The 24,748-nt window shown below is 36.6% G+C and overlaps 1 protein-coding gene across 2 annotated transcripts; it reads left to right on the forward strand.

The window, feature by feature from the left end:
• The first annotated feature begins 2,660 nt into the window (after positions 1-2,660).
• On the forward strand, positions 2,661-22,530 carry LOC308490403 (uncharacterized protein). 2 transcript variants are annotated; one of them, XM_081032545.1, is made up of 8 exons: positions 2,661-2,766; positions 3,083-3,275; positions 4,806-4,858; positions 7,843-7,954; positions 8,288-8,373; positions 9,715-9,841; positions 11,412-11,504; positions 18,245-22,530. In XM_081032545.1, exons 5-8 carry the CDS (start codon positions 8,365-8,367, stop codon positions 19,600-19,602), a joined length of 1,587 nt encoding a protein of 528 aa, XP_080888671.1. In that variant the 5' UTR covers positions 2,661-2,766; positions 3,083-3,275; positions 4,806-4,858; positions 7,843-7,954; positions 8,288-8,364; the 3' UTR covers positions 19,603-22,530. The 2 variants fall into 2 exon arrangements, with proteins under 2 accessions (XP_080888671.1, XP_080888672.1); XM_081032546.1 differs by having other exon boundaries at positions 2,725-2,830.
• The last annotated feature ends 2,218 nt before the right edge of the window (positions 22,531-24,748 follow it).

A 24,748-nucleotide genomic window follows, 5' to 3' on the forward strand; every position in this document is an offset into this window, starting at 1 on the left:
ATCACATTGACTACCCAGAGTCAGCTCTCCTTCCATTATTATATATTTGATCCCTTTTGCCCTCATCTACCACTCCCTTCCCCCTTTATCCTCTGGTAACCACTAAACTATTGTCTGTGTCTATGAGTTTTTGTTTGTCTTGTTCTTTTGTTGTTTTTGGTTTATATACCACTATCAGTGAAATCATATGGTTTTCTGCTTTTTCTGTCTGACTTATTTCGCTTAGCATACTTGCTGAAATTTATTTGTAATCCCACAGTGAACACTTGCAGCACTTTTGCAGTCATTCGTGGACATGTAAAGAATGATAAAAAATGAGTCCCCTGACACATATGTTCTTAGCTGAACTCAAACAAGGCAACCCTCTGCCTTCTTGGTTCAGCTCTTATACTGTAAACAAGTGTCTTTTTCACAGTCTATTTAGTACCATGTTTTTGTGTTTTTTATTGGTGGTTTTGCTATTTAATATGTCGCCCAAGCATATTGCTAAAGTGATGTCTAGTGTTCATAGTGATGTCCTAGAGAAAATACGTGGTTAGACAAACTTCCGTCAGGCCTGTGTTATAGTATTGTTAGTCATGAGTTCACCGTTAAAGAAATCAACAATATATAAAAAGTATCTTTAAATATAAACACATAAAACAAGGTTACATATTGATTGGTTGATGAAAATGTGACCAGATGCTTGTAGAGGCAATGGTTCACTAATTCATTGATTGCTACAACTTTATAAAATGTATCTACTGTGAATAATGAGAATCAATTGTCTTTTAGGCTCCACAGGCCATTCAGTCTACTGTAACTACTCAATTCTGCCCTTGTAGCTCAAATGCAGCCATAGACAACACATATATGAGCATGACTATGTTCCAATAAAACTTTGTAGGCACTGAAATTTGAAATGCGTGATTTTCACAACTCACATATTATTCTTTTGATGTCTTTTAACTATTTAAAAATATGACACAATTCTTTACTCACTAGCTATACAACAGGTGGCAGGCCAGATTTGGCCTGAAGGCTATAGTTTGCCAATTCCTGTAGTTAGCAGAACTACAATCTAAATTTTTATTTACTAGCTTTATTGTTAGTAATAATATTGGCATTGCAATTTTTAACTATTTTATGTTGATTCTAGGCTAATGCAAATAAATAAACACATTAATATTACTAAGAACCAGGATTTTTAGAGAAAAGTTTGATTTTTTTATTGGGAAAGGGGAACAGGACTTTATTGGGGAACAGTGTGTAATTTCAGAACTTTTTTTCAAGTCAAGTTGTTGTCCTTTCCATCTTAGTTGTGGAGGGTGCCGTTCAGCTTCAAGTTGTTGTCCTTTCAGTCTTAGTTGTGGAGGGCGCAGCTCAGCTCCAGATCCAGTTGCCATTGCTAGTTACAGGGGGCGCTGCCCACCATCCCTTGCGGGACTCGAGGAGTTGAACTGGCAACCCTGTGGTTGAGAGCCCACTGGCCCATGTGGGAATCGAACCAGCAGCCTTTGGAGTTAGGAGCACGGAGCTCCAACCGCCTGAGCCACCAGGCCGGCCCCGAGAAAATATTTTTAAAGAGGCAAAAATATAAAAGGTAAGAATAAAACCCAGTAATGTCAGCATGAACTTATGATTTGAGTCTTAAACAAGTTTCTTGCCTCCTTTAACAAAAAGAGTGTGTGATCTAGAACCCAAGATATTTTACTCTCTTAATCCTGAGTTGTCTGCTCTAGTCATACTGCATCTCTTTTATGTAAAGATGTTTTTTCCTTAGTCTAGGGCTTCTTAAATCTTCCCAACAAAACCCCTCAATAAGAAAGAGAGAAAGCCCACTCATGGGAATCTGGCTGGGGCAGAAGCAAATCAACTACTCCATGACAGGAATTCCCTTTGAAAACTCATTTTTAAAGTAACGCTTATTTACATTCTTCTCCACAATAAACCTGTGACTAAATGTAAAACAAATACATAATTATCCAGAAAAATTAGTTTTTTCCACCAAATTCTTCAGTAAAGTTTATGCTTCTTGAAGATACAACATTCCTTTATTTCAGAGTTGAAGAGAGTGAGGTTCTTGGTCATATCAATCATCCGGGTGGCCACCTCGTCACAGTCCCGCAGGGACACACCAGAAGCGCACATACTCGCTACACAATCAGTGGCGCTGTTTCTCACACACACACAGAGTGACGTTTTGCAGGCAAGGCCCAAGGAAAACAAATCTCTCAAAACCGCGCCTCGTAAATATATAGTCACAGAAACACAATCTCATGCACTCACAGTCAATCCCATGCACTCACAGGCCCCCACAGCATTCTCAGTCCTACGTAGCTCGACACAATTCCAGTCATAAAATCTCCTTCACAAACCACATTCTGGTCCCCGCAATCGCTACATCACACACACAAACCAGCCACATCCAGTGACAAAATCACCACCAGAACCACTTCAAAGACCGACACACAGCGTCGTCCCTGGTCACAGAACTGCCAGCTGGCTCCACGGAATCACACCTTCGCCTATTATCCTTTAGTGCGCTTGCGGCTACTTTCTCAGGACAAAGCCGGGAAGCCCGCCCTAGGCGGGGCGCTGCTGGATCTTTGACTCTCCTGTAGCGGGCGGAACTGACGCTCCACCCGCTGGGGCTGGCCGCGCCTGCGCACTTAGTGCGTGCAGGCGGAGCTCCCAACAAACCCTGCGCGCGGCCCATTAGACCCCCCGGGCTGTCGCGCCCTCGCTTCCACGGGGCGTCACGGTGAAACGGGTTGGGTGCCCCAGGTGAGCGGTCCCGGCACGGAGCGTTGGTCTCGGTCATCTGTAGGAAAGGATGAGGAAAGGAAAGGTGCTGCACCACCGCGGAGCGTTGGGAGCTCCGCACCTCAGTCCCGAGTGTGCGTGAGAACCGCCGTGGTGTGTCTGTCGGCGTGACGGGGCCGGGGTGTGGCATCGCGACGCTGCGGTCGTGAGGCCGGGACTAGTGGGTGATGGTGTTTGTGTGAATGAATTGGGTGCAGAGCCTCTTGTGTGACTGAAGGTGGAGGTGGCCTGTGTGGCTGCGACCCTAGCGTCAACAGCTGAATCTTCTGCCCTGTAGCCTCCTGGGCCCAGCCTCAGAGAAATTGTCCCCTAGTCAGAGATATCTGAGCGCGAGTGAAAAGACTCCCAGAAAAAAAAGGCTCAGACCTGCTCTTGGGATGAGGATGTTAGAACTGAACGTGCCCCGCCCCCGGCTGGCTTCTGGGCGTCCTCCCATCGCACTTCAGCTTCAGGTGCGCGCGGACACACAGGTGAGCACACAGCTCGTGGGTGTTGAGCTGCAGGTTTCAGAAACACGGAGTTCCCTCCGGGAAACTGCTGTGAAGTCGGATTCCAGACCCGCACATCCGTAACCTTTCTCTAAGTGTCAACAGTGCTCTCCCTCGTACTTAACTCTGGATTTGTGTGGATGGCAGTTGGTGGGGACAGGTGTGGTCGTGATGTGCCCTACTTTAGCCAGGCTGGGCTGGGCTCCAAGAAATGCCTGTTGGTTTAAGATTCCCTTCTTCGCCAGTCCTGTCAAACTCTTCTGAGGAAAAGGGCTCAGAGTAGGAGGAGGAGGAATGAATCGCTATTGCCCATTTAAAAGTCAAGGTGAAGGCGAGTGAAATATATTTTTATTTTTGGGGACATGGGAACACTTGCTTCCTTTTCCTTAAATGACCTGTCCATTGAACTGATACCTAGGCCCCTTCCCTAGTGCTTATAGGCACATGTTCATTTGGCAGATGCTTCCCATTACTTCTGAGAGCTTTGTTTTTATAACTATGTGTAAAGCTCTTAGAACAGTGCCTGTATACTTCATAAGTACTTAATAAATATTAGGTATTTGTTGTATGGTAATTTTGGGTAATTCCCCATCCACTCGAATAGATCAGGAAAATGAAAATACCAAGGTAATTGTGTTGAGCATTTACTAGTTTAAAACATGAAATGCTCAAATGATCTAGAACAGGAATTCTTTTTAATTTATTGGGGTGACAATTGTTAGTGAAATTACATAGATTTCAGGTGTACAATTCTGTATTACATCATCTATAAATCCCATTGTGTTAGAACAGGAATTCTTTTTTTTTTTTTTTTTTTTTTTTTTTTTAGGAATTCTTAACCAGAGGTAATTTAAATCTATTTGAGGCTTTTAGGAAACCAGGAATCCCTTGAAATTGTATGTAAAATTGTATATATTTCTTAATTGCCATTTTTTCTGGGGAGGAAGTCCATAATTTAATGAGGTTATCAAACATGACCCAGAAAGATTCAGATGCATTGCTCTAGAATCAAAGACTGTAATATCTGAGAATGTTCTTTGAGTGACCTTGTATAAATTAGTGCCTAGCAATAGGAAATTATTTAATAAATCACATTCCATGTGATATAATTTTATGCCATTAATATTATATGAATCATGAGAAAGAAAAGAAGTAAATGATCAATTTTGAGCAATAGTCATAGTTTTGAACAAGATGACTCAATAAATTTTTAATTATGCATGAATCCCTTTTAATAAACTAGGGATTTGTAAGACATTTTGCAAGGACTATGTCTAATATAAAACTTTAGTTATTCAGCGAGGAAAGGAAAAAATAAAGCATCTATTGTGTACCAAGTACTGTTCCGTCTACTTTGGTATACTCATACTAAATTTGGGAATGCTGCTTACCTTAATTGTATTCAGTCACAAAAGAAAGAGAAGATATCTCATCATTTTGATGAAGAACAGTAAAAGGACTGATAAGTGTTATTTATTTTTGCCGTGCTGATTTTCTTTTGTTTTTTTGCAGAATCCCTTCGTGTCACAGGCCTATAGACTCACATTTCTCTTAACAACTAGAAGGTACTCCCTCTCCCCAACTCTATTTTTTATTTGTGTGGAAATACTTTTGTGTGGAAATATTTTTGTTTCTGATGATAAAATTAATGTATGTTTATTGTAAAAAAAAAAAAAAGAGAGAGAGATCTAAGGAACTTATAAAGAAGCACTTTTAAATTGCCCACAGTCCCATCATCCAGATTTAATGAACATTACTATTTTGATGTTTGTTTTTCCAAATATTTTTTCTGTGCACTGTGTACATGTTTGTTTTGAAAAATAGAATCACAAAAATTGATTGTTTAAGGAGATTCTTAAACACTTTAACAAAGGAATCCAGTACAGTCATTAAGATTTATTATATTGGTATGCCTGTACAGAGTAAAAGGGAGTACAATGGTTCCCCTCTAATTTGAAAAACCTTTCAAGAATTTACACCTTTTAGGATTATGAAGACATTGATTAAAGGAATTACCAGGATAACAAATTATGAAGTAAGATATCCCTTTAGAATTAGAGACTTTTTTTTAGGGGTTCAAGATTACTCCTAAATACAGATTTATAATAACAGGAAAAAAGTAGTGATAAATATTCAGACATAATGTACAGAAGAACTTGATCAAACATTTTTAATATGTTCAGTATGACACCTTATCAAATCAATGATGTCAAGTAGTGTCTCTTTAGAACTGCTAAGGATGGAGAGTAAGAGGGGCCTTGCTCTTCTTGATTTTTGTGAATCTTTTTTCCTAATATTATTAAAGAAAAGTTACATTCTCATGCTTAGTTCTAAAATTTATTAATGTTGTAGGAAAGAGCAGTCTTTAAAATTTCAAAAAGTTTACTATAAGAAAAAAAGAGATGGCATCCTAGTATTAAAATACTAAAGAAAACTATCAAAGATAGCTTATCAAAAATTAAAAATTATTAAAGAGAATTTTCTTTAACAAATAGAATAAGGTACATGTAATTTTTTCATTTTATTAAGTGCTTAATATGTATTATATTACTTAACCTTCACAATATTCCTGTAAGACAGAAACTGTTATTATTCTCCCCATAGGTTTATCTGTATGGAAACAGGCATTGAAAATTAAGTAACATGTCCAAAGTCTCCTAAGTTGATAATTACCAGAGCTTAGATTCATATCCTGGATCCTGACAACAAAGCCTGTGCTCTTTATATTTGAGAGTCAACTGTGTCTCAACATTGTACATATTCTTTTTAGTCTGTCATACTTGGCAGTTTATTGTGAATATCTTCTTTCAGTACATTATTATTAATTGCATAATATTCCATCATAAAGGAACAATGTTTAGGCTTGTTGTCTATGTTAGGTATTCTGACTTGTAGTTATAAATTATTCTTTGATGAACTTCCTTACATCGCTCTTTGTGTACTTTTACAAATATTGTCTAAGGATAAATTCCAAGAAACGGAATTTCTAGATTGAATTATCAGGCATTTATACATATGCCATATCCTGTGCTAGTACTTGGGGAAAATACAGTGACTAAAATGACATGGTTGCTATCCTTAAGCTGCTTACTATCTATCAAGGTGGATAGATCTCTACAGGAATGAGACTAAGGTAAGTGTGATAAAAGTCATTGAAGAAGTCAGATGGCATGGCTTGGAAACTCCTGAGGAGACATCTGATTATACAGCATGCACTGTCAGATTATGACCAAATAATACCAAACCCATGGAATTTCTGTGGAGGTAAATGAATTTTATGTAATAAGCTTTATGCCTTACAGTTTTTATTTTCATGATGTTGATGCAAACAAAGTGAGACAAGCAGGACAAGAAGAGTCAGGAGGTCTTTGGAAGTCATCAAGGCTAAAATGAGTGGTTCAGAAGCAAGATAAATGCAGCAGTCAAGTTATGAGTAGCAACAACAGTGAAGCAAGGCGTTGGTTGCGGATGTTCAAACCTTCTTTTCTAGGCAAAACTCCAACATACACGAACAAACTTATGAATCATAGAGTTGGTTCAGATATTGGGAGCTGAAATAAATAAAAACCTAGCAGCTTTTTTCTCCAAGTTCAAGGGATGACTGCTTCAAAGAGCAAGTCTAACCTACTTGAAGAAAAGCTTCCTGTTTGAAAAATTTTAAAAATATACTTTAGGAGAGTGTATGACCATATAAAATTATGAAATAAATGTAAGCAAAAAAAGAAGAAAATTAAGATTACAATCTGGAAATAAGCAATTTTTGCAGATATTTTTCTATCTGTTGATGCCTTTTTATGCTGATATATATGTATACTTTACAAATGTAGTCATAATGTCCGTTTTATTTTTCTAAAGACTACCTATCTTGAATATTTTTTTTTTGAAGTTCAGCATTTACACGTGCACACACACATGTGGATACTTTATAATTTAATCTATTTTCTACTGAAGGACATTTAGGTTCTTTCCAGTTTTTTCCATGAGTGAATAATGTCTATCTCTTATATCTTCGTGCACATATACAATTATTTTCTTTAATCCCAAAAGTAGAATTTTTGAGTCAAAGGGTTTGCATGGTTTAAATGTTTCTTGGACATACTTTTAAATTTACGTCCTCTGCAGGTTAGAATGTTCATTTCCTCACAAACTTGCTAACATGGGCATCAGTACTCTTAAAGTGAGAATATCTTTTGGTGATTTGATATATTTCTGTTTTTTTACTGAGTCATACATGCTCATGTTTCTCTCATTGGAACTAGAGATCTGAGTTTCAGGGGCAAGAGTTATAGTTGAATGAGAGCTGAGTTTGTGGTTAGAAAAAATAAGTATTTCAAATCTGCTTTGCTACTTAATAACTGAATTTCTGCAAGTAATTTCACTTCTTTTAGTATGAATTTTCTGATCCACTGCATGAATGGGATAATTATTATACTATATGGTAATCCTGAGTGTAGTTAATGTATATAAAACAATCACATGACAGTTCTTGATAAATAGATATGTTATTATTTACCTGCTGAAAATATGAACCCACACCTCTTTAACCTAGGTTGTAAGAAAGAGAACGGCAAATGAAGTCATGCAGGAAAGCAATGTGGATGATTCTGATTGAAAATAGTGAGGAGCCCAGAAGATTCTGGAAGTTAATGCCCTGGCTGCAGGTAGGCAGGGCTGCCAGTGCAGTAGTTTGACAGTGGGAATGACTGCTAGGGTTGGTTTTTATGAATTTCTTTGTATCAAATGGATCTAGTAAGCAAAGCTTTGAAATAGATTCTGCTTTATATGATGTGGCCCCTTATCAGCCCTGGAATTTACAAGTAAGGATTAGGTTTGTCCAGACTCCCTCAAATCTCCGTGTGTGGTGTGTGTGTGTGTGTGTGTGTGTGTGTGTGTCTGGTGGGGAGGTCAATGGAGGGGAAAAGACATATTAAATCGAGTTATTTAGGGAGTTCTGAGACTTATTTGATCTCATGGCCTCCTTTTCCTCCCCCTAGCTCTGTCCTTTGTGAACTCTGGTTCTCCAGGCAAGTAAACCCCAAGGAGTACTGACCAGTTCTTGAATTTGTAAACCATGGCCCATGTAAGTTACTCTTTCTTTCTCCTGGAAATACTGTCATGTTAAGGTCCTATGAACATTTCTTTATCCTGAAACTTCCTACCTATCAGAGCCTCATCTTCGGAACCTTCTTCCAGTTTCTCTAAATCCAGTGAGGGATAGACTAAATGGTACAATGCCTATCCTATGAATCCTCTTTTTTCCAGTCATTGTCCATGTATTCATTGAATAAATCATTCAGCATCAATTGTATGTGTTCGCTCTCCTGTTAAGAGATGCAGTGGAACAGAAATGAAATCCCTTGAAGGAAATGTTTGACCATCTCTTGTGAGTTGATGAAAGAGGATAGGCCCATTTGACTACTCATGGGAAAACTCTGAACTTTTCCAGACTTGAGTTTTCCAAGTATATGAGATAAGATTTGCTATTGGCTGGCTTCAGCTTCAGTACATGGTGAGATCTCATGCTTTGTGAAGCTTTTAGGACTGGGTAAGGATGTGGTTCGGTCTTGGTACAGAGAGATCAGGAATTTTCTCTGGGAATGCCTATGAGTTGTATATCAGGAACAGGGCTCCATTTGTAATTGAACAGGATGTGCTTGTCTAAAATAACATCTTTGTGATTCTGGATCACCGGTATCCAGAATCTACATCAGTATCTCAGGAACAAGGAATGCATGCAGTGAAGGATGGAAAATGATAGTAGGTAAGATTATATAGACACATAAATAGTTGTAAACCCTCAGAATTGAGGAGGACCTTAAAAACTTTGTGTAGACCAAAAATATTTAAGTAGAGATGAATGATTGAGTCTCATATATCCATTACATATATTATTACACAACCATTTTTTTAAGTTCATTAAAGAATCTGTCATAAATGGGAGAATGCTTATGATATGATCTGATTCAATGATGAACTTGGAAGAAATTCTTTGATTGTGTTCAGATCCTTTTCTAACAGAGATATTGTAGGGAAACTTTTTTTTTTAACAGTCTGTTCTTGAAGGGGAAAAGATGGAAGAACTCACATTTCTTGAGAATTCATGAGGGAGATACATAGCAGGCAGAAGGCTTATATACAGTATTTAATTGGAGAACTGATTGTTTTTACTCTTTCCCAGACATGTTTGGATAGTTAAGATATGCCAGAGTATGTAAAAGGCTGTATATGTAGCAACAGAATTCTTCCAGAACACAGAGGCATACTGCTTTAGGCACAATCATTTCCTAACTCACTATGTTTGAGGCTTCCAGCCCAAGCCTTGCTTGGTCCATTTCTTGCAGTATCTCTTTCATCTTTTCTCCTTCCATCTTAAAACAAATTTCCTTTAATTTTAATTGTATTATATGGTTTGCCATTTCAGGGATCAGTGATGTTCAGTGACGTGTCCGTAGTCTTCTCTCAGGAGGAGTGGGACTACCTGGACTTGGAACAGAGGGACTTGTACAGAGATGTGATGTTGGAGAACTACAATAACTTAGTCTCATTGGGTAAGGTTACCTGTTTCTAGTAATATAGACTCTTTTCTCTGTAATAATTGGCTTTCTTTGGAAATTTCAGCAATATCTTTGAAGAAATTACCTAAATTTCTACTCTCTGTTTTTAAGAGAATGGTTTGAGCTATATTTGTTTGAAAGTGAGTGCCTCTATTAAGCATATTCATCTTTTCCATCTTTAAGTGGCCTTCAGGTCTTCCTTAATGATGAAAGGGTTGGATTTGAAATCTGGGTGATTTATAGCACTATCAGTGTTAAAGAAATCAGGTTTCACTTTGTGTTTGAACTTAGAATTGCTATAGGTATTTTGTTATTTGTTGGTATACCTGTAAGGAAAATAGCTATATCTAAATTCTTGGGTTTTCTTTGGCTATCAAAAGAACACTTAAGAGCCAGCCCAGTGGCTCAGGCGGTTGGAGCTCCGTGCTGCTAACTCCGAAGGCTGCCGGTTTGATTCCCACATGGACCAATGGGCTCTCAACCACAATGTTGCCAGTTCGATTCCTCGAGTCCCGTAAGGGATGGTGGGCAAGTCCCATAAGGGATGGTGGGCAGTGCCCCCTGTAACTTAAGATTGAACATGGCACCTTGAGCTGAGCTGCCGCTGAGCTCCCAGATGGCTCAGTTGGTTGGAGTGCGTCCTCTCAACCACAAGGTTGCTGGTTCAACTCCCCCAGGGGATGGTGGGCTGCACCCCCTGCAACTAGCAATGACAACTGGACCTGGAACTGAGCTGCACCCTCCACAAATAAGACGGAAAGGACAACAACTTGACTTGGAAAAAAGTCCTGGAAGTACACACTGTTCCCCAATAAAGTCCTGTTCCCCTTCCCCAATAAAATCTTTAAAAAAAACAAACAAAAAAAAAAAACACATAATTTTTGTAGTGATAATTGGATCAATCGTATTTATTTCCAATTCAAGAGAACTCATTCCTTTTGTTTTTAAGCAAACATATTCACTTTTACCTACTTTTATGATTGAAAGTTAAATATCCAAGAATTTTGTATTTAACATTGTAGAAATAGCCTAAGCAAAAACAATCAATGCCTCAGGAAACTTCTTGTTTTCCTCTTAGCAAAATAACAATAAATAGTAGCTAATAAAATATGTATAGCATTTAGTATATATTGTAGTCAGTGTTTAGATACAGATGTAAATTAATGTAACCACAGCAATCGTGTAAAATAGATAACTATTATCCTTATTTTATAGATGAGGAAAATAAATCATAAAAATAAATTGTGCAAGGTCACACAACTAGGATGTGGGAGAGGGGAGATTTGAACACAGGCATTCTGTGCTCTCAACTACTATTGCCTCTCGAGAAAGAGTACTTGTATGAATATAAATTAAAATAAAATCTTTTCCCTCCCTCTCCAATATCTGTTTAAAATGTAACCTTAATGTGAAATTTTTTTAACCACCTTGCCCTTCTTCATTATAAAGGCTTTAATAATTACCATTTGACTTAGAGTTTATTAAAAAAGTTATCCAAGACTGAGGTAATTCTGAATTTATTTTTTATTTTCATATCACCTTACATTTCTTTTCTTTTGACCAGGATGCTTCATTTCTAAACCAGATGTGATTTCCTTATTGGAGCAAGGAAAAGAGCCCTGGAAAGTTGTGAGGAAAGAAAGAAGACGATATCCAGGTGAGTGAGGGCCAGTTGGGCAGGGGAAGCCATCATCAGAGGAAACTGCCCAACTCCTTAGGGAAGAGGTACACCCTTCTGATGATGTTTAGAAAGCCTTCTTTAAAGGTCCATGGCCTCTCTAAAGGTCCAAAGGTCTGAGACCTGAGGAGCAAATTAAGGTCTTAGCTGGGGATACCAATAGAATCACTTCTGTATCTCGTTTACCACACTTCTTTTTTTTTGTTTTTGTTTTTGTTTTTTTGTTTTCTCCAATTTTCATCCTCTTTGAAGGGGAGTATGGGGTAGACAGATGCTATCTTTGTTTTCTGTTGACAATCATTCTATCTATATTTTGATTCAGTTGCTTTCTTCTTTTCAATAGATAGATAGACCCATTTCTGAGCTTGGCACTATGCTAGACACTATCAATACAGTGGTAAACAAAACCAATCGAGTCCCTGCTTCCATGGTATTTACTTTGTAATAAGAGAAACATAGTAACTGTAAATAAGTAGAAAATGTAATGTCAGGTAATAAGAGAGTGCTATGAAGAACAGTAAACAGAGTAAGGGAATAGAGAGAGAATGGTGTGGAATGTGAAGACCATTTTAGTTACGGTGAGAGGGAAACCTTTTTTCCTTAACATTTTTTATAAATTTTTAAATGGGAAATAAAAGATTACAAAGAAGAATATGCTTGACATTGCAATAATATATGTTTTATCAGCAACTAAAGTTTCATATGAATTTATTCTTGTATAAAATAATATAAATGGAGCCACTTTAAAATGGTGTCAGAGCTACCATCCCATAAGAATTGCCTTGGATGTCTGATTCCTCAAACGTTTGGAACATTAAAGCTGGGAAAAGTAGCCTTTGGACTGGGCCTAAAGCAGCATTGTTATCCAAACAACTGTTTGCAAAACTAACAAGGAAACACATTTATGACTACCACTGCTTCTTTATTTTTAGCATCACTATGTTAGATTATTTGCACCAATAAAAATTCCTTCCTTCTATTGATATAATTGTTCCCCTTCTGTTTCCCATAAATGCCTCTTGCCTTCTCACTATTTGGGTTTCTGCCTGAATCAGTTCATCCTGAATAACTTGTTCTTTTAGATCTTAACTAAACGCATGTTGCTTCTTACTTTGGTCTTTTATTTTCAGGTTGACACTCTAGAAGATAGATCCATAGCTCACAGAATGCCATTCTTACTTGCCTTTTTCCATGTATGTATTAGATTGGTGCAAAGGTAATTGCGGTTTAAAAGGTTAAAAATAATTGCATAAGCCACAATTATTTTTGCACCAACCTAATATATATCTACCTGCACATGAGGAAGAAACATACATGAATGTGATAGACTATAGGGAGAATGTTCCCTTTGTTTAGCTTCTACCTCTATTTTCATTCTCTCTTTGAACCTCTTGTTTAAAAAAAGATCCTTAAAACTCTTTATATAGAGACATATATATGTTGTCGTTATGTATTTGCTCTTTGTATATTGAGGTCTGGCTGAGGAGATTCATTTTAGGCTAAGTTCTTATTTTATAACAATAGGGTCATTTCTGTGCCCACAATGTTTATAATGATATCTTCTGACTCACTTTCTACCAAAGGAAAGAACAACGTGCTTTTCCCCCCAATCCTAACTTATTTTTTATTCACATTTAGGTATAATTAAATGACATTTACAACTGTTAATACTAAAAACAAACAAACAAACAAACAAAAAGACCCCAAAACAATGAAAGGCAGAGGTTCCAAGTGAATAAGTTAATATCTATTTAGGAAACATTTAGCCAAAATGACAATTGTTGACTCAAAGTTATACATCTTAAACAAGATCATTCTTTTTTTTCTTTTTCTTTCTTCCTTTAAGTAAGTTTTATTGAAGTATAAATGCATACAGAAAAGTGGACAAAAGAAGAAAGGCTTTTTTGAGGAGGTAATACATGAGGAGAGACATGAAGTAAGGCTCAAGGCATGTGACTGTCTAGGGGAAGAACATTCTGAGCAGACAGAAAAGACCTAAGGAGGAGTTAGCTTTGCATGTTTGAGAAATAACAAGAAAGCTATTGTGGCTAGAATAGTGGGAAGGGGAGGGAAGGCAACCAGAAATGAGATCAGAGTTAGGCAAGGGCCAGGTAATATAATCACTAAGAGAAATTGGAAGCTGTAATCTGCTTTGTACTCTAAAATTATCCCTCTGGTGGAGTACAAAAGCAGAAAGGACCAGTAGAGAGGCAGTGTCAGCTGTTTGGACTAGAAGTAATGGTTTGGATGAAAGGCAATGATAGGAGGTAGTAAAAAGCTGTTAGACTTAAGATATGTATGAAGGCAGTGCCGAAAAGAACTTGCTGTAAGTGGAGTAAGTGGAAGAGTGATATCAAAGGAGGAGATAAGGGTGTTAGCTTGAACAACTGGGTAAATGGAATTACAATTTACTTGGGTGCGGAAGATAGGAAGAGCTGGTTGGAGGACAGACATTAAGAGTTTCTGTTTGGGATATTTTAAGTCTGAAATGTCTCTTTTTCCAGTTTGAGGTGTTGAGTAGGCAGCTGAATATGTACACCTGGAGCTCAGGAAGAGATTATGTCCTGATGTACATCTGGATGTCTTTACTTTAGGACTGGAATTTAAATCCATGGGTCTGAATGTGATCACCTAAGGAAGGCATGCAGATAGAAGAGAGCAGATGAGAAGTGGCCACAAGATTGATTCATGGGGCACTCCGACAGTTAGACCTTTGAAAGAGGGAGCAGCAAAGGAGATGGAGAAGGAGAAGCTCTGATACAAAAAAAAAAAAAAAATGTTTCAAAATGGGAGGAATAGAGAAGGACTGAGAATTGACCCCAGGTTCTGGGCAGATGGAAAATGCTGGTGATCTTGTCAAGAGTGATTTTTAGTAGAGTCAGGGTGAAATCGTGATTAGTATGACTTAACGAGAGAAAGGTAGGTGATGAGAATGAGTATAAGACAACTTTTTGGAGGAATTATGTTTGAAGGGAAGCTGGGAAATAGAGATCATAGTTACAATGGGGATATGGGTTATAAGCAGTATATTTTACAGTATGAAATAGAGCATGATTGTGTGTTCATGGGAGTGATTCTGTAGCTGGAATAAATTGATGCAATAGAGAGAGAACATAATTGTGGGAGCAGTGGCCTTGAGGTAGGGGTGGATGAAGAGGATAGGATCCAGGAAACGAGAGAATTAGAAAGGAAAACAGTATAGTTGTGAATGCAGTAGGTGATGGTCAATGTGGTGGAGATATTTTTCTTTTTCTCAGTGAAATTAAACTAGAATGTGAGGATTGTTCAGTATGGACTTACTAGGATGTGATTAAAATTGGTTCTCAGAAGTACAGTTCTTGGATGTCAGGTTTTATTATTTTCAGATCTTTGTACACGGTCCCCAGTGTTGAAATGCAAACAGGGGACATTGGAACCAAGTCTTCTATATCCCAGACCTTCTTGTATCTCCAGATTGTCAATGTAAGAAATGTCCAACCTGAAGAGAATTTCTGTAAGAGCTAAAACTGATGCTAATGCCAGGAAGCAAGATCTCAAGTGCTCCAGAGAATGACAGTTTTGAAATTTCTTTCATACATTTAGAATTAAGGAGGGAACATAAGGAAGATTACATGAAGGTGGGAGAAAGCAAGGTACAGGATAGTTAACAAGGTTGTGTGCTCCCTTGAGTGTGGTTGCACCTTGCAGGTCTGGAAAAGAGGATTACTTCCGGTATTTCAAAGATGTGTTAACCTAGATGCACAAGAACGATGGACAGGGCTTGCTTAAAACCTTTCACTAAAGAAGTTATATGCCTGGGGTGTGACTACCCACCACGTCCTGCCTAATTAGGAATATATGATCAGATCATCCTGGAAGGTTACTTTTGGTTAGATTTATTGTAGCGTCCCCTTTTCATCCACAAAAGCAAGTGGTTAAAAATAAAATGCTCAAACAGACTATGTAATAAGTCCAGGTGATTTATTATTTAAACCTCTTAAGTTTTCTAATTATGCAATTATATCATCTGCAAATAATTTTACCTCCTTTTAAATTCTTTACCTCTGATTTTTTTCTGATATTAAGTATATTGACTAATAATTCCAGAGCTGCCTTTTTGTTAAGACAATACGTATTTTATTTTAGGGAAGTAATCATTCCTGTTTTATTGAGTAATTTTTCAAAATCAGGAATAGTTCTTTTTTTAGTTGCCTTTTCAGCATCTTTGGAGTTGATCATGGGATTTTCCCCCCTTATCAGTTCTATTAATATGTTGAATTATCTTAATAGATTTCTCCATATTGGACCACTTTAACATTCTTTAAATAAACAACACTGGGTCTTTCAGTGTGCTGTTTTATTAAATATTTAGAATTTTTACATTTATTTTCAGAAAATTGGTATGTAGTTTTCTTTTTATGAGTGGTCTTTAATATGATATCACCTCATGAAAATAGCTTGGAAGTCCTTCTTTTTCTTAGTTCTCAATCTAAATAGAATGTAGTGTGTTTTTTTATTATTATTACCATTATTTTTTAAAAACAAAAATAGTATTTTGGAACTTACTTTCCTATCGATCTAAGAGTTATTTAATATAGACTTCTAAAATTTCAAGTGGTCTTACTTTTTAAAATTTTCTTATTTCTGGTTTTAGTAGAAAATGTCTATGTGATTCCAACTTTTTTATGCAGACCATATTATAATAATTGAAAATGTCCTTTTTCTCTCTCATTACACAACACATTTAGAACTTAAATTTTCCTATGCCTTTTTCTCCTACTGGCTTAGCATCCTCTGGTCTGTATCCAACATAACCTTTGTTAGCAAGTTCTTTACACTTAAGTTCTTTACACTTAAGACCCTTTGTGCTATAATTAGTGAGTTCCTTGCATATCACATCTTTTTTTTTGTCTTCTGCTAAGGATGTCATAAGAACTTCAGTAAGATCTAAACATTTTTCTGTGTCTGAAAAATCATTGGTACATATTTCTAGGAAATATAGGAATGGCTTTGCCTTTGAGGGAATGGAAAGAAGACCTGAGCAAGGTAATGAAGGAACAAAACCACTTGAACATTTGTAAAATGGATGAGTGATTGAACAGGTTAAAAGAAAGATTAAGTAAGTAGAACTCCTCAGTACTTTTGTTGTATGTGGAGACAAAGAAAAAGTAACCCATAGCTATGTGAAGGAGGGAAGGCAGTGTAGATAATACTGCATAGAAAAGGGTATAAGCAGTGGAAGGATGTATAGGAATATACAGCCACCATTTTCTATTTATATATTTAGCTGGGCTAGCTTGGATGAATAAAGGGAATATTTAATCATTATAGTAAGGTATATAGTAATTATACCAAAGAGAGATTAGAGGCAGAGAAATGTATTCAGAATAAGTATATAACTATGGTAATTAAATGAGTGAAACCTATTATGTGCTATGAATTTATTATATAATGGAGAATAAAGTATCGATTGTCTCTGCCCTTGAAAAGGGTTAGGGGTAAGAAAATAAGCAGAATAACAATTGGAAAAATTAATAAATATATAATTTCAACATAGATTATATATTATATACACATATATAACAACACAGATATATAATAACAACATAGATTTAGATATTGTCAGGAAATGACTTTAAGACTTCAGAATGAGAAAGAGACAGCCATGCAAAGAGCCAAATCAGAAGATTTGTGGGAGATAAAGCAGATTGAAAAGTCCTAAGAGATGAAAGTAAGTTGGGACATGTTCAAAGATTTGAAAGAAGTCCTCTCCACGTAGCAGTAAAGAGGACAGTGTAGAGATGATGTGTTAGAAACAGAGGCATTTTAACCATAGTAAGTTTGATTTCATTCTAACAATAAAGATAAATTATTGAAAAGTTAAGTATGTTTTTTTAACCTTTCATCTCCATCAGAATCATGTGAAGAATATTAAATATAGGACTGTCCAGGACTGTAGAATCCTATCCAAGAGGTTTAGGTGGTATCTAAACATCAGTGGTTGTAATAAGTTCCCTGGTAATTCTGACACATATCTCAACTTGAGAACCACTGACTTAAAATGTTTACAGGCATAACTTGGAGATACTGTAGGTTTGGTTTCAGACCACTGCAATAAGGCGAATATCTCAATAAACAAAAGTCAGGAATTTTTTTGGTTTTCCAATGCATATAAAAGTTATGTTTACACTATACTACAGTCTATTAAGTGTGCAATAGCATTTTGTCTAAAACAATGATGTACATACCTTCATTAAAAATTATTGCTTTAAATATGCCAGCTAGCATCTGAGCCTTTCGCATGTCTTAATCTTTTTCCTGGTGGAGGGTAGCATCAAAGATCATTGATCACAGATCACCATACAAATATAATAATGAAAAAGGTTGAAATATTGCAAGAATTACCAAAATCTGACACAGATACCCAAAGTGAACAAATGCTGTTGAAAAATTGCACCAAAAGACTTGCTGGACATCGGGTTGCCACGAACCTTCAAGTTGTGAAAAACTTAATGTCTGCGAGCGCAATAAAGTGATGTATAATAAAAGGAGGTATGCCTGTACTTAATCACCAGTCTCACTTTCTCACATCAACTCTCATTTTTCCTGGTGTTCCCTTATGCATTTTTTCCCTCAAATTCTATAACTATCTTTAGAATTTCAGTGGAAATTACTTTGGTTGTCTTTTATTTCTACTTTAGAAAAAGGGACTACATGTTTGCTCTCTTGTTTTCTTTCAGATTTGGAGACAAGGTATGAGACCAGGAAGTTATCTTCAGAAAATGACATTTATGAAATAAACTTATCCCAGTGGAAGATAATGGAAAGAATTAACCACCGTGGTCTTAAGGACCTCATTTTAAAAAATGATTGGGAGTCCAAAAGAAAATTTAAAGGACAAGAGGGATATTTTGGTCAAGTGAAAATTACATCTCAAAAAGTGTCCTCTTACCAGAAATGCACATCCCTTACTCCACATCAGAGAATTCATTTTGTTGAGAAACCCTATGAATGTAAGGAATGTGGGAAGGCCTTTAGAGTACGCCAGCAACTTACTTTTCATCACAGAATTCATACTGGTGAAAAACCCTATGAATGTAAAGAATGTGGGATGGCTTTTAGACAGACTGCCCACCTTACTCGACATCAGAGACTTCATTCTGTTGAAAAACTCTATGAATGTAAGGAATGCGGAGAATCTTTTGTATGTGGCCCAGACCTTAGAGTACATCAGAAAATTCATACTGGTGAGAAGCCCTATGAATGTAAGGAATGTGGGAAGGCCTTCAGAGTGCGGGGACAACTTACTCTCCATCAGAGGATTCATACTGGTGAAAAACCCTATGTATGCACAGAATGCGGAAAGGCCTTTAGACAGTATGCACACCTTACTCGACATCAGAAGCTTAATATTGCTGACAAACTCTATGAATGTAAAGAATGTGGGAAGGCCTTTTTATGTGGCTCTGGCCTTCGAGTACATCACAAACTTCATACTGGTGAGAAACCTTACGAATGTAAGGAATGTGGGAAGGCCTTTCGAGTGCGACAACAACTAACACTCCACCAGAGAATTCACACTGGTGAGAAACCTTATGAATGTAAGGAATGTGGAAAGACCTTTAGTCGTGGTTATCATCTTATTCTTCATCACAGAATTCATACTGGTGAGAAACCTTATGAATGTAAAGAATGTTGGAAGGCATTTAGTCGTTATTCGCAACTTATTTCACATCAGAGCATTCATATTGGTGTTAAACCCTATGACTGTAAGGAATGTGGGAAGGCCTTTAGACTGCTTTCACAACTTACACAACATCAGAGTATTCATATTGGTGAGAAACCTTATAAATGTAAGGAATGCGGGAAGGCCTTTAGATTGCGCCAAAAACTTACTCTACATCAGAGCATTCATACTGGTGAAAAGCCCTTTGAATGTAAGGAATGTAGGAAGGCCTTTAGACTTAATTCATCCCTTATTCAACATCTGAGAATTCATTCTGGTGAGAAACCTTATGAATGCAAGGAATGTAAAAAGGCCTTTAGACAACATTCACACCTAACCCATCATCTGAAAATTCATAATGTAAAGATGTAAGAAAGTCTTCAGTCCTGTGTTGTAGAACATGCTATGAATGTAGGAATTAATCCCTTTTGCTTCATACATGCGGTAATTTAATATATTCTACCATTACTCAAACCTGATAAACTTCACATTCATTCTAAAAACTAATAACAAAAGTGTGAAACACATCTATCCCATCACTTTCCTGCTTATGTTATATTGAACAAGATGCTTAAGTGCTCTGTGTTGTAATTTATTCATTTGTGAAATGGTAATATGCTGTGACAGAGTAAAAATGACCAGAAATTTACTGATACTCCTTCCATCCACATCTTTTCCCCTTGAATCTGGTCAGACTTTGACCAGTAGAATATAGTAGAAATACTGCTGTGCAAGTTTTTGGACCCAGGGTTTACTTGTAGATTTTACTTCATCTCTTGAGATACTCTCTCAAGTTCAGATCCTAAGTTGTTATGTTACAAAGTCTGGCTACTCTGCTGAAGGGACCACATGGAGAAGCCCTGAGACAACAGAGAGGGAGAGGTACCCTGTTTGGCCCAGCCTTACAGACGTGTCCACCGACACCAGACATTTGAGTGAAATAATTTTGGATCCGCCAGACTAGCTACCAGCAGAATGCCACTGAGTGACGCATACAGTGAGTTGCTGCTATACAGAACAGAATTGACCGAGACCTTGCCCAAATTCCGGATGCACAAAATCATGAGATACAGTCAAATGGTTCTTTTAAGCCACTGAATTTTGTTTTGTCATCATTAATATTACTCTTGAAAATTCATAAAGATTTTGGGCACAGTGAATATGGAAATGCCCTTCACCAACACTCATTCCTGCTGGACTTCAGATAATCTATTGTTAAAATAGTGAAAGTGAGAAATGCTTTTTTTCAATTCGTTTATTAAAAAGCAGATTTTCTACAATCTGTATTCTGTGGCCTTGGTCTAAATTTAATTTGAAATTAACAAAGGATCACATAAAAAGAAACTATTTGGAAATTTAAAATCACCTGTGTTATATAACTCCTGCAATAATTTTTTAAAAATCCATTGTAGCCTTTATTTATTTTTAATTTTTTTTAACTGCTCAAGTTGTCCTATCTTTGGCCAGTGGTTATTCCCTCAAATTGGCTCCTGTGTCCTTTGGTCGTGACCACTGTAGTCTTTGTTAGCTTCTTATTTTTCTAACCAAACACATTGGTCAGCTGTGAAGCATATTAGGACATTTATTGGTAAATAAATGGGGGAAATGGAGCATTTATCTCACCTTCCTTTATGAACCATATTTTAAGACACCCAAAAGCTGGTGAAGAAAGTTCTTTATTATTAGACAACTCTAGTGAATAAAGGTAAAGGAATGATAGAATTTGAAGACCATTGGATGAAAAATTGATAGGAAGTTTTTAATGGATGGAGTAGAATGACAGAACCCACTAATCAATATTAACATCTATAAGTTAGATCAGCTCAGCTATGTTCTTGATGTGATACAATGAATGTATACAGCACCACCTGTGAAGTATCCTTGCCCAAAATATTGGTTCAGAAGTATAATTTAGTCTCTAAGTTTAATTACCAGTTTACAGGAAACTTGGAGACTAAAGGAACAAATTAATGACATAAAGAAGCAAACAACCACATCCAGAATGTGGGAAATTCCACAGAACTAGTGACCTAATTTCTTAACCAATATATGTCAAGACAAAATTAAAACAGAATCTAACAAACTAAAAGAAACTTAAGAGACATAACAAATACAGTGTATGGAATGTGTTGGGACGCTTTTGTAAAAATATGCGCATGATTTGTTTTAATCAGGTATGGTAAGATATGCAGACATGGAAATGATTGTCATGAAGGAAGAAGTTCAAACTCAGAGCCCTAGAAATAGGACACATCCACATGCCACTCAGGTCCACAGAGGGAAGCATCCAGTTTTGTTGGGAGGCAGAAGGGGCGAGACCACAGAGCATGGTTGAGAGCCTTTACTGGAGTTTTCCGTCAAAGGAATGGGCAACGCTGAGTAGGTACACCGAGCAAGTTTAGGATTGGATAGTTGAATAATTTTGGTGGACTCAGCTATAGGGGTGCCCCCTACTTGTCCAGTGCCTGGCTCTGGAGTGATTTAGGGCAGGGGGAATATTGGCTTGCTGTGTGAGAATTTGATAAAGGAGATGATTGGGGATACAGGCTTTACATTGGTGGTTTGTATATCAAAGGCGTGCTTGCAGTACAGTCATTTGCTGTCTCTAGGAATTTGCTGTCCCTGGGAGCGGTAGTCTCTCCAAGTCCCCAAATGCCACAGCATGAAGAATACAGAAAAGAAAATATTATCTATACAATCCTGATTTGGGCAAATAAGTGAAAAAAATTTAGATTGTAAAAATGTAAACCTACAGTGGGTATTCAATTATATTAAGCAATTATTCATTTTCCTAGGCATGACGAGGGTTTGTGTGTATAGGTACTTACGTATTAGAGATTCATACTGAAGTGATCAAGTGTGAAATTATGTAATGTCTATGATATGCTTTATACCAGTGCAGAAAAATAAATGGTGGGAGGGATAAATGAAACAGGATTGGCAAAATGTGGCTAAGTGTTAAAGCTGGCTAATGGATACGTAGGGTTCATTGTGCTATTCTGACTGTCTTTGGGTATATTTGAAACTTTTCACAATAAAGTTTTTTAAGTAGAAAATCAAATCTGAAATTTTAGACTCTTAGTGATAAATGATGTGATGCCTTCAAATAAAAATTTGTGGAAAATGACCAAAGCTCTCCTTGGTAGAAAATTAATAACCTTAATGCATTTAGAAAACCTGGATTGAACAACTAGTGTTTGTCTTGTTTACCATTCAGTCCCGATAACTACAGTGCCGTCACATAACAGGCAATTGATAAAGGTGCTGAAAAAAATAAACATTAACTTAAGCCAGAAATTTAAAAAAATAATAAAAACCAAGGTAAGTAGCAGGAAGTAATCTATACAGTAAAAGTAGAAATTAATGGGATAGTTAATGAAATAGTAGATATTCTGTTTGAAAAAACCGTTAACATAGAATTGGCAGTTATTACTTAGGAAAATGACTCAGTTATAGCTTTATGTATGGGAAAAGTAAAATAGCTACGTACAGGAGATTTAAAAATTTTAAAGTTATACCCATATATGTATTACTATATACATGTATTTCAATATGTATAAAAATAGAATGAATTATCTAGAGAAACGTAAATTGACTCAAGATACTATAAAAAACCTGAAGATACCTATAAACAAAGCAAAAAAATTTTTTGTACGGTTTTTTTAAAAAATTTTTTTGGGGGAATATTGGGGAACAGTGTGTTTCTCCAGGGCCCATCAGCTCGAAGTTGTTGTCCTTCAATTTAGTTGTGGAGGGCGCAGCTCAGCTCTAAGTCCAGTTGCTGTTTTCATTCTTTAGTTGCAGGGCATGCAGCCCACCATCCCGTGTGGGAATTGAACGGGCAATCTTGTTGAGAGCTCGCACTGTAATCGACTGAGCCATTCAGCTGCCCCAAAGCAAAAATTTTTACTGTTATGATCTTGTTTTTAAAAAACTAGAATCAGTACTTTTTCAGGTAATAAGTTTTAAAGAATAGATAACTTCTAACAAAATTTTGCTGATTATTCCATAAGACAGTATCCCAATAACAGATGAGGATAACCCCTGAAAAGCAAAATCTGGGCCACTTATAAGATATACGTAAGCATTCAAAATAAAGTTCAGTAAATTGAACTCGGTAGTCTATTAAAAAGATTGTAAAACATAAAATGACCTACCAGGAATGTCCAGGGGAATGACCTGTTGTGATTTAATTAGGTGTCCAGATTTTAGGTTTTCTAACTTGAGCAGTGTAACAATGTTGGAAAAAGTGACATGATCCAGCCCCAACATCTTTTTTTTCCAATTAAAGTTTATTGGGGTGATAATTGTTAATAAAGTTACATAGATTTCAGGTGTACAATTCTGTAATACATCATCTATAAATCACATTGTGTGTTCACCACCCAGAGTCAGTTCTCCCCCAACATTTTAAATTGTTTCTCTTATTTTCATCAGCTTTACAAAAGGAATAAACAATAGATATGAAAAACAGGCATTCAACACTTAAAAACCTCTCACAAAATAAAAGTGAGTATTGCCACCTCATTTTGAACCAAACCTCTGTAATGTTTCTGTAGTCATACATTAAGACTTGTATCTACAAGTCCATTTTGCTCAGAATGGCAGATTGGGCAGATGTCATTGAATAATCATTCACCATCTAGTGGGAATATTATTTGCCACTCATGATTTCAAATTGTTTCTTTAATTTGTAAACAGTATACACAGTGTTTCCACAAAAATGTAATGCCAAAAAGTATTATAATTGCTATAATAAAATTTTTGCTAATATGTCAATGTGTTTCTCTTCCATGATTATATTTTGATGTTAATAGAGGTCTTCTGAAGATAGTACATTAACTCAAAATTTCTGAAAATATGTTGCACAAAACAGTAGTACTTAATGATACTTGAAAATGGTTTTGTGGTCAAACAAGCAAGGGAGTTCTGTATACTGTATTTCTTGAAGGGGAAAAATTCACATTAAGTGTCTTGACTATTTTGATACTATCAAAAAATGTTTCATTTTATCTAACCCAATGTATCTCAGACCTCACTATAGAACTCCCGTTCTCAATACCTATTACAAATGTGATTTCGCTTTGGTAGATGTTGCTGTAACCAAAAAAAGTGGCTTCAAGGATAGAAATGTCAGCATTATGGCAGGTGTATGGCAAGGAAAGCAACTCATCATGCTATCTAATTGCTTTAATTTTTTTTTTTTTTTTTAAGGAGGGTGCAACTCACAGTGGCCGGTGCAGGGATCCAAACGACAACCTTGTACCATGCTCTAACCAACTGAGCTAACTGGCCACCCCTAAAAAAATTTTAATGGTGCTTTTCAATAGAATATAATAGAAAACCCATAATCCTATTATTTAGATAAATACACCATAAGTATGTAGGCCTTTTATTGGGTTATTTAAAATTTCTTAGTGAAAAATATCTTACTGAATATCTCTATTTCTTGCTATACATAAGCAAGAGTTTCTCTGAGGTACTTATCAGAAAATGGGGATTGTTCAGTCACGGGTCA

Source organism: Rhinolophus hipposideros (genome assembly GCF_964194185.1).
Source record: "Rhinolophus hipposideros genome assembly, chromosome: 21".
NCBI lineage: Eukaryota > Metazoa > Chordata > Mammalia > Chiroptera > Rhinolophidae > Rhinolophus > Rhinolophus hipposideros.

Coding starts and splice junctions, on each gene's coding strand:
- LOC308490403 (XM_081032545.1), top strand. Junction 9,842..11,411: donor CAATAACTTAGTCTCATTGG/GTAAGGTTACCT, acceptor TCTTTTGACCAG/GATGCTTCATTTCTAAACCA. Junction 11,505..18,244: donor AGAAAGAAGACGATATCCAG/GTGAGTGAGGGC, acceptor GTTTTCTTTCAG/ATTTGGAGACAAGGTATGAG.